Here is a 15,477-nt window from a genome sequence, read left to right as displayed (position 1 = left end):
GCGTCGTGGCCAATCAGAGAAACGCTGAACGCAAGTTAGTTACCTTAAGTGTTCACGCTTCCCGGCGAGCTCACTCTCGGCCGTGGTTTCTCAGTGTCCCTCAACATGCGAGTAGGGTGAGACAACACCATTCTTTAGTCCAAATAATACCCTACTTTATAATATATTATTGTCATTCGTTTAATGTAAAGTTAGTCTTACATTGGCACTGCTTTAACGTTGCATTTACCCATAGTCCATTGCTGTATTAGACGTGCCAGTATAACTTTTGTAATATGAATGAAGAACAAATGTAAAGTTAATCAATACACAATGAAACAATATCTTTATCTATATCACATGTCAAAACTACTTTAATAAAAGAAGATTTCCGTTTTTCATTTCTACTCATTCATCCAAAACAAGACAGAAATTCTACTTCTGCATGCACCGGGAGAATTGAGCTCATAGCACAGATTTGGAGTTGATAGAATGTACATTGCTGTTCTTAGGAAATGTTGCACATGGTGGAAATAATAATGGCGCAGCGAAATATCCCGTTTTTTCAAATCCCAATGTTGACAGCTATGGGCGCGACGAGTCGAGTGAAAGTTGTGAACGCATTTTTGTGCACGCGCATGCACATCCGTGCGCGTACTTCTGCTCAGAAAACTGCTGGGTCGGCGTAGTACTGCGTGGGACCACCTAGGGCTGGGCGATAAAACGATAACGATAACTATCGCGATAAATTATTTCCTCGAAATAAACATGAAACGTGGTCGCAAAGTTTCGATATATCGATTTTCCAAGCTTGGATATGAGCACACGCACTAACAACCAATCAGTGAAGGAGATGGCCGATAGCGGAAGGAGACCCGGAAGGAGACCCGGAAGGAGACGCGGAGGTAGGACTCAGTAAACAAGGCTGGCTAGGGCTAATTAGCTTGCACGGCGCTATTTTACAGTTTACCTGCCGAGTTGGTGTGTGTTTTGAATTCTGAGGGTAACTGTTATAGTAGTGTGGGGTATACGGTGGACGTCGTTGCAATGAATTGGGCGGAACAGAGTATTTTAGGGTCATTTTTAGTACATTGTCATGAGATACTCCGCTCGGAAACGAGGCTGGCTAGGGCTAATTAGCTTGCACGGCGCTATTTTACAGGTTACCTGCCGAGTTGGTGTGTGTTTTGAATTCTGAGGGTAACTGTTATAGTAGTGTGGGGTATACGGTGGACGTCGTTGCAATGAATTGGGCGGAACAGAGTATTTTAGGGTAATTTTTAGTACATTGTCATGAGATACTCCGCTTGCTTTGGCTAACTGCTAACGTGCGCGGACTGATGACAACATCAACTCGACTCTCGAGACATTCACAGAAGCAAAACAAGTCTATTAATAGCCCGTCCATCGGCACCGGGCATAATAAGTTAATTAAACTTGACAGACATTATATCGACGATAATTATCGATATCGAGTTATATGAAAATAATTTTATAATTTTATCGCGATAACGTTTTTGGCCATATCGCCCAGCCCTAGGACCACCACTGCACCACTGCTCCTGAGCCACTGTCGCCCCGCCTACCGCACACACACAGGAACAGTCCACCGCAACACTGACCATCTGATAACAAAACTAAACTATCTGCTGCTTTCAGAGACCAACAACTTATTGTTTCATTGCTGTAAATGCTTGTGTCTTGTTGTGTGTAACTGCGTCATGTATGCTAAATGCTTATGTCTTGTTGTGTGTAACTGTGTCATGTATGCTAAATGTATGTCTTGTTGTGCATAATTGTTTCTTGTCTGCTAAATGCTTGTGTCTTATTGTGCATAATTGTGTCTTGTCTGATAATGCTTGTGTTTTGTACTTTTGTTGTGCATAATTGTGTCTTGTCTGCTAAATCCTTGTGTCTTGTGCATAATTGTGTCTTGTCTGCTAAATGCTTGTGTCTTTTTGTGCATAATTGTGTCACTGTCTCGTTGTGCATACTTGTGTATTGTCTGCTAAATCGTATGTCTTGTTGTGCATAATTGAGTTTTGTCTGATAATGCTTATGTCTTGTTGTGCATAATTGTGTCTTGTCTGTTAAATACGTATGTCTTGTTGGCTAATTGCTCATGTTTTTATTATGTATAATTGTCTGCATCATGTATGCCTTACTGTGCCAACTGTTTTGGGGGGGGGGGGGGGGGGTTCCCTGGCTTTTAACTGTTTGCATGCTGTTATGTCTTCCTGTTTTAAATGTGCTCCCTGGCCCAGGGACTACAGTTGGAAATTTGCCTCTCGGCTAACATTGGCACATTTACAGCAATGTTGATTAATGTGCACCGTCCCTGTGAAAATAAAATTGTAAATAAAATACATTAGGAAATGAGTGGAGCACAGAATTACAACAAAATGAAAATGTTAAATACATATTCAATGATAAGACAGAGTAGCATTTTCTGGAAGAGGAAATGTTTCTAAGCTGTAGGACAGGTATATCTTACATTTCTGAGGCTACGTTTAGACGAGCGTTTTGTGAACAGAAACCGCAAAAGTCATCTTGCGGTTTCACTTTTAATTTTGCGTTTAGACGAGCGTTTTGGGGTGGAATTCTCTGTGCAGACGAGGCTGTAACGACGGAGAACCGCTGTCACACGATTGGCGCATATGTCACATGACGTGCTGTGAAGACCCGCCCTACTCTGCCTCTGATTCGCAGACTGTGGATGGGGAATGTGATTGGACCAAATCAGAGTCACTCACAGACAGTGGGTCCACTCACGCCGCGGGACAGATTCTTGTGTATTTAACCCTTTCACTGCCACACGACAGCCGGTTGTGTGATAGTAAAGGGTTAACCTTCTGTCGTGTGGCAGTGAAAGGGTTAAAAGTACTGCCAATGTAGCCTTCAGGTGATCTCCGTTGATATAGTCAGACATACTTGCTTTGTTTACGTCTCGGCTACTGGCGCATACCTGCTACCTGTGACGTAAGCAGTACGCGCGACCAGAGCCGTGACAACCCTTTCGTCATCGTTTTAACAGATTTATACGGTTTAACAGTTTAGACGAGAGCGCAAAGCTTTTGCGTTTCTAGGAATTCCACCCTGGAAGGTAGTCTCACTTTTTTGCGGTTTCACCCCGTAAAAACGCCGTTTCCGTATAAACGAAAGGCACATCCGTAAAAATATTTTTGCGGATTCACCTGCTAGCGTTTCCGTCTAAACAGGGCCTGAGTTTGTTTGTTTTCCTGTGTCCATTGAGTTTTTGCATTTAGGCCTTAGGGCATCAATGCTGGTAGGGCTAATTTTACATGGCTTGATACAGTTTCCTGTACCTCTCGATGTGAGTTGCCTGACTCAAGCAGACCAAATATTGCCACCTGTGGGGACGGCTGGTTTAACCCTTATGTTGTGATCGCGTCTCCCCCGTTACCCGTTTCAAGTTTAAATGATAACAACCCTCTAGTTTTTTTCATTGGAACGAGGCTTCATGGTATCCTTCACAATAGCTATATAAACACTACACAACTGATTTTGACAATTTTAGCAAATTCTGAAGGTCTCTCTAAAAAAAGTTTATAATTTGGTGTTCGGGTCTTGGAAGACCCAGCATTGCATTTAAATGTTGTGGGTAACTCTGGGTCAAATTTGTGTCAGTCAAGATTCATCTTTGATCTACACCCCACCCCCACCTCTTTCCTCCACGGTCGGGAACAATTACTTTTTGCAACATGCACCTGTTCTCCCAATCCCTCTGGCACCACTCCCCCCACGGGAACTCAACCTTTCTCACAGAATATGGACATTGATAATCAACTTGAACGTAAACACACACATGCACACACACACACATGCACACGCACATACGCACACACACACATACACTACTGGGTGGTATGAGGGGATCTGGGAGGGTACTGGGTGGTATGAGGGGATCTGGGAGGGTACTGGGTGGTATGAGTATGAGGGGAGTGTGGCTGCGCACCTGTTGCACACGGAGGTAATCAATGCATGCAGGTTAAATCTGCCATCCTCACACACATGGGAGAGAGCCTTTGTCATGACAACAGCATGTGGCATCTGCTCTGGCTTGTAACATCTTGCCGCTCAATAGAGGTCTGTGTTTGTACCGTCTACCTTGTGTCTCTGTGCCACAGAATCCATAGAAAAGCAACACGGTCTCATCAGAAAATGTGAATAAAGTACTAATGGACCACAGGAAAAAAGGTACATAATGTACATTACGTTATAAGTAATATATTTACATAAGTAATATATTTATGTTTCTATCGGCAAAAGTCCAAAACAACTTATGCCTCATATTCACCCATTCACTCACACTTTCACATGGATGGCGGAGGCGACCATGCAAGGTGCCAACCTGCTCATCAGGATCAGTTAGGGGTGAAGTGTCTTTCTCAAGTACACTCAGAGGAGAGGAGCCAGAATCGAACCGGAAGCCTTCTGATTACCAGACAACCACTCTACCTCCTAAGCCACTGTCGCCCCACAAAAGCAATGGCTACAGAAGAATGACCAAACTCAGACTTTTTTAGAAAGTTATACTGTATCTTCTGTCCTATAGCTTATAAGGGTTTTCCAGAAAATGTTACTCAGCCAGTATCGTTATTGAATGTATTTTAAAGTTTTAATTCTGCTGTAGTTCCATGCTCCGTTCATTTAATCATTGAGCCATTTTCACAAAGTCCCCTTTAAAATATCTGGGGGTCATTATCGAGACGGAGAGAAGGAGGGGTAGCACAGATTCTGTAAATATATTGGCCTTTGCCACTAACGATTATAATCCTCCAGTACTATAGTGTGATAGGCTTCTGCAAAGCACACAGGATTACCCCTATCATAGGTAATCTGCTCATTTGAATAATTGAGTCGATACTGTATAGGCTACTGGTAAGATTGGTCCAGTAACTTCCATTACACACATGCTACATACACACACAGGTGGAAATCAGCAGTCTATTAATAAAGAGCAAAGACTCCTGTCACGTTCGCCTAGCAGTGGTTTCCTCAACGAAACATGGATTTCACTTGTTGAGTATGAGTATACTCGGCCACGGCGTCCCTCGTCTGTGGAGAATGCAGGTGGACACAATCAGCGAGTAGCTAAGGGATTATGCAACAACGCTATCCCTTTGTGTCGTCGAGTTCAAATCCATTGAGAGCAGCCGAGCTCTCCCTGTCTAAACCCATTAAAGAGCTCTCGAACAAGCCTCCAGCCAACCCCACGCTATAGGGTGTTGAATCATCCCGGTCTAATGATAGCTACCGATGCACAGGTGTAACCCGCTGACGCCAGATCAGCGCCGAGGGGCCCCGGGAGGCAGCGGCCTCCAGCAGACAGGTGATGCGAGCAGGCCTGGGGTCAGAGAGAGGCCCAGCGGTGGGACTGCGGGGCCGCCTGCCTGCCTGCCTGCCTGCCGGGAGCTCAGTCACACGGGATACTGGGAGATTGGAGGTGACAGGCCCCAACCCCCGCTCTCCTGTCCCGGAGGAGGAGGGGAAAACAGGAGGGCGCAGCTGAGACAGAGGCTCTACCCAGGTCTTGTTGTCTTGTCTGTTTTGATTTTATATGCTGTGGTTTCTATGCTGTATTTATGATCGCTTATCTCCGTGTGTAAACTCTACGTAACCGTAAGTAAGGGAAACCTCGGTTGCCTTTCGAGGTATAAATAAAGGTTTGAAATGAAATGGAAAGAACGTGAAGACGACGTAGTACTAGACAGATATTCTGATGATGAACATTTCAACACAAATCAAAAGAGGTCATTTACAATTGTACATCATCATCATCATCATCATCATCATCATCATCATCATCATCATGTCCAGTTCTCAAATTTCTAATGTCACACTTGAGATCGGACATCTGAAAGGGTTAAACAATATTTTTCCCATGTCTGATATTGGAGTATCCACTGATCACATCTCTCTCTCTCTCTCTCTCTCTCTCTCTCTCTCTCTCTCTCTCTCTCTCTCTCTCTCTCTCTCTCTCTCTCTCTCTCTCTGTCAGGACCTTGGAGAATCGTTTATCAGAGGAGTGATGGAGTGTCCAGTGACATCACAGACATACTGTCATCCTATTTCTATTAAGAGAGATAGAGAGAGGGAGGGAGAGAGAGAATTCTAAGAAGAGAGAGAGAGAGAGAGAGAGAGAGAGAGAGAGAGAGAGAGAGAGAGAGAGAGAGAGAGAGAGAGAGAGAGAGAGAGAGAGAGAGAGAGAGAGAGAGAGAGAGAGAGAGAGAGAGAGAGATAAGACTGTTCCTGACAACCTGAATGATCACTCAGTTCCAGCAGCAGACAAGGTCATGGAGAGTGCAGGCTGCTGCACACGGCAGACACACGGTAGTCCAGGACAGTGGCGCTCAACCTGGGGGCAGGGGGTCGCGAAAAGATATGCAAATACATCATGCTGTTAATAATGTTTAGTATAGATGCTTATTTTCTTATGAATATTAAGCCTAAAGCTCTTTTCCGATCTTAAATCCAGTTAAACAGCATGAAAAGGGAAAAGACAAGTCATTCCTTGGTGTCAAAGTTCACCATTCTGTCTATGCTTGACTATATGCTGTTTTTAGGGGTCACGAAGTCTAGGATAATAGCAACCAGAGAATCAACTGAGATGTTGATTCTGCTCCTTCTAATTAATGATAAGCCAACTAAGGGTTATAGGTTATAGCCCAGTTGAATGTCAGCTCAACTTAGACAAAAGATTATACTCCTCAAGGGTACAGGTACCCCTGTTTCCTGAAAAGGAAGGAATGCATACTGTAGATTTAAAATAAATTGTTTTTAGATCTATCCATCCAATGATATTGGACTGGTAGCCATTAGGGGTGGGAATCACCAGAGCCCTCACGATAGGATAGTATCACAATACTAAAGAATGTGATATTAATAATAATAATAACTGGACTTTGCATAAGTCTTTATTTGGCATGCAGTGACACACATGCAATGGGCGGCACACACAGGAACACACACAATTAGTTTGGTCGCCGATGCGATTGAGTCTCTGCACTTGACCCATCTCGTCGTCCTTCCCCCCAAGGGCAGCCGGGAGCAGATAGGGGCGTCGGCGAGGGGCCGCACCCCGGGGACCAATCCAAGTGCTCCTGTCCATCTTCGTCAGGGATGCGACAGCGTTAGCGATCTGTTGTGCATGTTTTTCCATTGGTTTCTCTTATCGGGGGGGGGGGGGGGGGGGGAGGAACATGCAAACTCAACACAGAAAGGCCTGGGAGATTCCGCACCTGGGTACCTGGCAACGCAAAAACCTGGTCCCCGAGCGTGAATCGAACCTGGACCTTCTAGATGTGAGGCGACATTGTTAACCACTACACCACCATGCCGCCTTAGTTATCGCCGCCATATTGTGATGTATTTATTACCCTGCAAATATGTCCCCAACAGAAAACGTAGTCAACATCTGCAATAGAAATATATATATACATCTGTTTTTATCTAAGATAATGTTTTTAGTCTGGTGGCGGTGTGGGGTGATGTGAAGTGAGACGTCTGGTGGCGGTGTGGGGTGATGAGAAGTGAGACGTCTGGTGGCGGTGTGGGGTGATGAGAAGTGAGACGTCTGGTGGCGGTGTGGGGTGATGATGAGAAGTGAGACGTCTGGTGGCGGTGTGGGGTGATGAGAAGTGAGACGTCTGGTGGCGGTGTGGGGTGATGATGAGAAGTGAGACGTCTGGTGGCGGTGTGGGGTGATGAGAAGTGAGACGTCTGGTGGCGGTGTGGGGTGATGAGAAGTGAGACGTCTGGTGGCGGTGTGGGGTGATGATGAGAAGTGAGACGTCTGGTGGCGGTGTGGGGTGATGAGAAGTGAGACGTCTGGTGGCGGTGTGGGTGATGATGAGAAGTGAGACTCTGGTGGCGGTGTGGGGTGATGAGAAGTGAGACGTCTGGTGGCGGTGTGGGTTGATGAGAAGTGAGACGTCTGGTGGCGGTGTGGGGTGATGATGAGAAGTGAGACGTCTGGTGGCCGGTGTGGGGTGATGAGAAGTGAGACGTCTGGTGGCGGTGTGGGTGATGATGAGAAGTGAGACGTCTGGTGGCGGTGTGGTGATGAATGACGGTGTTTGGCTGGAGTCTGGACCGGGTCACCAGACGGAGCAGGAGAGAGGAAGTCATGTCTGAGATTCATGAAAACACCTCATGGCCGCCGCTGTATAGGGCTGCACGATTTTGGGAAATAATCTAATTGCGATTAAATTTGCGATTATAATAATAAAAAAAATTTAAGCAGCCCCACAGAGGTTTATTGTAAAATGCCGCTTGCATCTGGCCTACGCACTGGGTCTGTTCGGGACACCGAGCCTGAAAATCTTTCTTTTTACCTGGGAATCGATACCGGTACCCAACAGTACCTTTTTTCTGTACTTTACTCTCCCTCTCTGAAGTCTAAACTTCACAACACACAATCTAAAACCCCTTACCTCCCTCTCCCAAACGCGTGAATATTAAAGGCAACCTACTTGTGTTCAGCTTTTCGTTCAGCGTTTCCCTGATTGGCCACACGGCCACGTGACCGCCCTAGCACACGCCCTTATCCGCGCCGCGGATAAGCAGTATAGTTTGTTTATACTTCAGAAGTATGATATTTGAACATCGTCCCCAAAATGAATGGAAGCGAAATAAAGAGAGCTATTATTAATCAGTCAGCAGCCTCCAGCGATGTTATGACGTTACAAACGCGAAATAACATTATACATTATGCTCCGCGAAATAAAGAGAGCTTATTATTAATCAGTCAGCAGCCTCCAACGGGCAAAATAACATTATACGCAAAATAACATATAACGTTACAATTGTACAGTTTCGAGTTAATCAGTCAGCAGCCTCCACTGATGTTATGACGTTACAAACGGGCGAAATAACAATATACATTATGCTCCGCGAAATAAAATGTTTGGCGTTCGCTGCGCGCTTCATTCATTTAATTTGGGACCTTGCAGGGACCTCTGCTGACGCGTTCGCGGCAAAAGGGGGCGTTTCCCTGATTGGCCACACGGCCACGTGACCGCCCTAGCACACGCCCTTATCCGCGCCGCGCCGCGGATAAGCAGTATAGTTTGTTTATACTTCAGAAGTATGATATTTGAACATCGTCCCCAAAACGAATGGAAGCGAAATAAAGAGAGCTTATTATTAATCAGTCAGCAGCCTCCAGCGATGTTATGACGTTACAAACGCGAAATAACATTATACATTATGCTCCGCGAAATAAAGAGAGCTTATTATTAATCAGTCAGCAGCCTCCAACGGGCAAAATAACATTATACGCGAAATAACATATAACGTTACAATTGTACAGTTTCGAGTTAATCAGTCAGCAGCTCCACTGATGTTATGACGTTACAAACGGGCGAATAACAATATACATTATGCTCCGTGAAATAAAATGTTTGGCGTTCGCTGCGCGCTTCATTCATTTAATTTGGGACCTTGCAGGGACCTCTGCTGACGCGTTCGCGGCAAAAGGGGGCGGGGGGTCGTGGCCAATCAGAGAAAAGCTGAACACAAGTAGGTTGCCTTTAATATTCACGCCTCCCAAACCGTTCCTACAACAATAACAACAACTTGCAAAGGAGATCTTGTATCTCAATGGGACTTCCTGGTTAAAAAAATTATAATAATTTAGCGATTTTTATTTTTTTGCGATTTGCTAATTTCAAATCGCGATTTCGATTTAAAATCGATTAATGGTTCAGCCCTACCGCTGTATCTCTGCTCGCTCTCGTCTCGTTTTTGCATCGTGTCGTGCGTTCAAATCATACGTTTTAATCATTAAGATATGCAGAGGAAGCAACAGCATCCCCTGTCTTATTATATCTCGTCTTGTGGGAATGTAGCGTGTGAGAGGATCTACAGTCCCAACGTCCAGCGCTATTATTATTTCTTTCTTCCTGAGTTCTCCTGCATGTTTTGGTGTCTGACACCTGCAAACTCACTATAGAGCAGAGAGAGAGAGAGAGAGAGAGAAGGAGAGAGAGAGAGAGAGAGAGAGAGAGAGAGAGAGAGAGAGAGAGAGAGAGAGAGGGAGAGAGAGAGAGAGAGAGGAGGGGGGAGAGGGATTAGAGAGGGGGATGAGAGGGAGAGGGGGAGCACGAGAGAAAGAGACACATGGACAACGAGAGATAAAGAGACAGAGAGAGAAATAGAGAGGGGGAAAAGAGGAGGATAAAAGAGAGGGGCCGGGGGGGGGGGGGGGGGGGGGGTAAGCTAATAAGCTGTCAGGGGGGCCTGTGATGTATGAGTCCTGCAGGTCCCCAGCAGTCCCTGAGCTCAATGATCAGTTTATTGATCAACATGTGTTTTATCACACCCCTGAAACACATCAGGACATACGCGCATATACAAACACACACACACACACACACACACACACACACACACACACACACACACACACACACACACACACACACACACACACACACACACACACACACACACACACACACACACACACACACACACACACACACACACACACACACACACACACACACACACACACACACACACACACACACACACACACACACACACACCACACACACACACACACACACACACACACACACACACACACACACACACACACACACACACACACACACACACACACACACACACACACACAATACCAACCCAGGGACCATGTGAGACAGAAGGGCCATTAGATGCAGGGGGACAGACAGAGCTATGTTTAATTACTCTGTGTGTCTGTGGCCTCTGGGCTACCACAGCAAATGTAGCTGAAAACTCTACACAGCACTGGCTAACAGACCGATCCATGTCCTAGACCAGAGTATGTTCAATGCAGAGCAGAGAGAGGAGAGGAGATGAGAGGAGGGGGGGGGCAGAGGAGAGGAGGGGAGGGGAGAGGAGGAGAGCAGAGGAAATGGGGGAGAGGAGAGGGAGGAGGGCAGAGGAGAGGTAGGAGAGGATGGAGGAGAAAGGAAGAGGAGGAGAAGAAAGGGAGAAGAGGGGAAGATGAGAGGGGAGTAGGGGGAGGAGAGGGAAAGAGGATGGGAGAGTGGAAGAGGAGAGGAGAGAAGAGGGGGAGAAGAAGGGATGAGGAGAGGGGAGAGGGGACGGGGAGATGAAAGGAGAGGGTATAGGAGCGGGGAAGATGAGAGTTGGAGGGCAGAGGAGAGGAGAGGATAAAAGGAGAGGAGGACAGAGAGGAGATGGAGTGGAGGAGTGAGGATAGCAGATGAGAGGAGAGGGGAAGAGAGGGGAAGAGAGGAGTGACTGTGTTGTCATGCCTGGAGCCAGAGACTTGACACGTCACACCACCATCTGCCTGCTGTGACAGTGCTGACACACGCACGCGCGCACACACACACACACACACACACACACACACACAGAGGCAAAGAGCAGTACAGGTGCATGTACGAGTGTATGTGTGTGTGTGTGTAAGCGTATGTGCCCATTGAACCACACACGCCCCCACCATCAGCCGAGGAAAGAATTCTGAAGCTTAACAAAATAATTCGGAACATTTTGCGGAGCTGCACACGCACGGCGAAAAGGAACTCGCCTTGACAGGCTAGATTACGAATGATGCAATAACACCCTTTGAAGACACGGAGGACAGGAAGCACCTGAGCGGCCCCTCTGTCCTCACGCGGCTCCGACCTGGCACACCTCCACCTCGCCTGGCCTCAGGCTGTACTGACAGGCTACTGACAGCCAGGCACGCGTGGGGAGGAGGAAGGTCTCTGAAGTTATTTCACAAGCGTTCATATTCCACATGCTCCAACTCTTGGGCTCTGGTTGAAAAACACGAAGTAGAAACACCCAACGTCGAGTTTGATAACACGAGTCTGACTCTGATCAGCACTTCCGTTGAGCCGGAGGGAGACATCTAGTCTCGTCTCGTGACATATAAGCACCAGCACTCCCTCTCTCCGAATGGAGAACCACACAGAGTGTGACTGGCACACACACACACACACACACACACACACACACACACACACACACACACACACACACACACACACACACACACACACAAACCCAGAAAGACACGCATGCACACAGACGACCAGGCCTGCAGGGAAAGCCCTGATTCAGCTGACACAGAGCATCAGGGTCAGAGTCAGCTGACATGAGGTCAGCTTATAGACGCCCGGCAGCCCCCGAGCCTCACCGGGATGTGCGGCGATCGGCCGACCCTGGATCAGTTTGCACCCATGAGCCGTCTGCGTCTTAGGCGCCTTTGTATGGCAAACGGATCAGTATAAGTAGTAGTGGACCCTCTCGTTGTGTCTGTCTGCCCGTGTTAAGTCAGGTTAGGGCGAGAAGCCTGCAGCTCAGAGAGACTTTCAGTGCTGTGCCCTCCTCCACAGTCAGGTCAGCTGGTCTATACGGAACGCCCGTCAGAGAGGACGACAGGTGGTTCTTTATGACGAGACAACAGCTGTAGTCTTGGGGGCGGTCTCCCTGGAGGGGGCCAGACGGACTGCACTAGTGGTGGTGGTGATGTGACGAAGATGATTAAGAGGCAGACAAGGCTGTGAAGGAGCACAGAGTACAGAGACAAGTCATGGAGTAAACACGCTAGGGAGCAGACGTGGGGAGGCACCCAAGCAACAGCTGTTAGATAGATGAAGAATCCTACAAATGCTCCACAAGATGATAGGGAGCAGATGCTGCCATCTGTGACCCCCAGATAGTCATGTTTCCTCTAAGCATGATCCAAAAAATTATAATTAACTGAATACCTCCAAACATATAAACACTTTGCCAGGATGTTTCCCTCGTATATTCCCAATAGAGTAATATAGTACATTTACCCAGCAAAAGGAGTGCACAAAGTATGCCAACTGATTGTGGAGATTCGCTGAGAATATTGTATTATTGGTTAGTAGAAAGGGTAGTTGCTCAAATGAAAAAGCCTTTGCTTAATCTAATTGGATTTTTATATCAAATAAAGCGTAAAGTATAACGACCTCTATCGTTTCCACCAGCAGGCAGGTACGTGTATGGTTACTAGTTTACCCTGCCCTGGGCATGGGTCGTGGCGCGCCAGGCGCGCAGGAATAGACTTACCGCTGGAACTCATGATGATCGCCAACGGTTCTCATCCAAAACAAAGCCGTTTCCTCGAGAATTGTCCCATAAATCAACTGGTAAATGTCTTCACTGAGCACTGTGCGCTCTTACTGTTTGTGTAATAAAATTTAAAAAAAAAAAACGGCAATCCAAAAGACCGAGGAGGATGACGCTTCCCACTCAGTGCATCTCCAGTGAAGCTTCTGAGGTTGGCAGAGAGCGAGGGACCAGATCACGAAAAATGGGGAGAGGGGGAAAACGTGGATGTTCCCGGTGCAGGTGCGCATGAATTCCCAAATAAGAGATCCTGTTCTGGCCGGGTGGGTAACTAAGTAGAGTGTTGTTCAGAGAAAACTGACGCCCAGCAACAACTACAACACAATGTTGCTCGGTCGCATTCCAACCTTCACAATGTAGCTCTCGGCTGGTTCCCTGCTCCACTCTCCACTGTGTTCTCCTCCCTAGCGGTGCGCTGTCACCGTGCGCGCTCTCTCTCTCCTCTCTCTCTCTCTCTCTCTCTCTCTCTCTCTCTCTCTCTCTCTCTCTCTCTCTCTCTCTCTCTCTCTCTCTCTCTCGTCTCTCTCTCTCATCTCTCTCTCTCTCTCTCTCTCTCTCTCTCTCTCTCTCTCTCTCTCTCTCTCTCTCTCTCTCTCTCTCTCTCTCTCTCTCTGGTTGGTCGGGGCTTTGCTCTCTGGATCCCCGTTCCCATCCTCTGGTTATACGCGACGTCACTCTGGAACGGGTCCGTTTGTTCCGAGGTCACCGAGAGAGGAGAGGAGGGGAGAGGAGGAGGAGATGAGAGGAGGAGGGGATGAGAGGAGGAGAGGAGAGAGGAGAGGAGGAGGAGAGAGAGGAGAGGGGAGGAGAGAGGAGAGGAGGAGGAGAGGAGGAGAGGAGAGAGGGGAGGAGAGAGGAGGAAGAGAGAGGAGAGAGGAGAGAGGAGAGGAGGAGAGGAGAGGGAGAGGAGAGAGGAGGAGGAGAGGAGAGAGGCGGAGAGGAGAGAGAAGGGGAGAGAGGAGGAGAGGTGCTGGGGCGCGCAGAGCGCTCAACACACCAGGGGTGGAAGCTGGTTCTCCATCACCATCAGTCGCTCAAACATGTCATGACGACGCCCTCTTCTGGAAATTCAGCATAAGCATAATAATAATAAGATACTTGGATTGTTACCGGAGACAACGACACAGTGAAACGATTCGCAAACTGTCTTTATACATTTAAATGCATGTACCCACAACACTACAGCAAACAAACATCTTAACCATGTAGTGGACACACTATAGTTTTGAGTTTAATTCTGTTATACCTTATCCACTTTAAAACGACTGAATAGTAAATGATAGCCTATTATCAATTAGCAGGCATCGTCATGACCTAATGTTCTGCTTAGAGTCACACAACACAGTGTCGCCATCTAGTGGTCAAGTGAGCATCCTTCCACGTTTAGGTGTTGAGTAAAGTTTACTTTAGGCTATACTTTAGCCTGAGTATGTTGTTGGAAATTATTCATATCCGAACCGAGCTACTTAGTAGTTAGTAATCTGTTACATAGTGGTTCATAGAGGTGATGATGAAGATCCTAGTGGTGGGGATATGATGATGATAATTATGATGATGATGATGATGATGATGATGATGATGATGATGATGATGATGATGATGATGATTATGATAATTATGATGATGATGATTTGATTAGATTTAATTTGTATTTGGAAATTACAAACACATAAAAAAAACAAATGATCATGACCAATTTGTATTCCTGAGGATATCACCTTAAAGCATTAATTAAAATACTTATTTACAAGTTGGTCCTCAATGGAAGACATAAAAACATACAGACATAAAAAAAAATTAAAACATAATAACATAAAAACACAGCACATATAGCCTACTAGGAAGAACTAGAGTTTCAGTACCCTGTGTCTACTCTAGCCCTGGAATATGATTTTCTGCCCTATGGCTGCTGAGCCATTTGCTCTTCCCACAATTTAGCCTTTACCTTTGTTTAAAAAATGCTTTTGGTTTGACTTTGCTTGGTAGGCAGAGGTAGTTCATTCCAGAGTACTACACCTGTGTACAAAAATAAAAATAAAAAAGGAGCTTCTTGCTATCTTACTCTTAACTTTAGGAACAATGCAAGACATAATTCTAGCTCTGGTGTTATGATTGTGTAGCTTACCATAACCACATGACCTTTCAAATATGCAGGGGCCCTGTCATTATGTGTATGTGGTTTAGCTTAAGTTGTTTTACTCTTTTATCTACTGGTCTGAATAGTCCTGTTAAAGTTATGTGATGTATACGATTGTATGTAACTGTCTAACTGTTTCCACAAGAGGGCGCTATAGGCGGAGCTATTGACGCTGGCGCCAGGTAAGAGGGTATTTAAGGGAATGTTCCCTC

General features: G+C 46.4%; 1 protein-coding gene across 1 annotated transcript in view; it reads right to left on the bottom strand.

Moving 5' to 3' along the window:
- ablim3 (actin binding LIM protein family, member 3) overlaps window positions 1–13,418 on the bottom strand; it is a gene marked incomplete at its 3' end in the record, with an annotated part of 114,472 nt that extends 101,054 nt beyond the window's left edge. Inside the window, exon 1 of the mRNA XM_084332095.1 lies at window positions 13,069–13,418. Coding sequence (XP_084188221.1) covers window positions 13,069–13,081 — 13 coding nt within the window. The 5' untranslated portion in view covers window positions 13,082–13,418. The remainder of the gene's footprint in view (window positions 1–13,068) is intronic.
- Window positions 13,419–15,477: the final 2,059 nt, after the last annotated feature.

The sequence above is a fragment of the Notolepis coatsorum genome (assembly GCF_963971535.1).
Source record: "Notolepis coatsorum genome assembly, chromosome: 16".
Lineage (NCBI taxonomy): Eukaryota > Metazoa > Chordata > Actinopteri > Aulopiformes > Paralepididae > Notolepis > Notolepis coatsorum.
The sequence above is the reverse complement of the archived record's forward strand: the minus strand, read 5'-3'. Positions and strand labels throughout refer to the sequence as shown.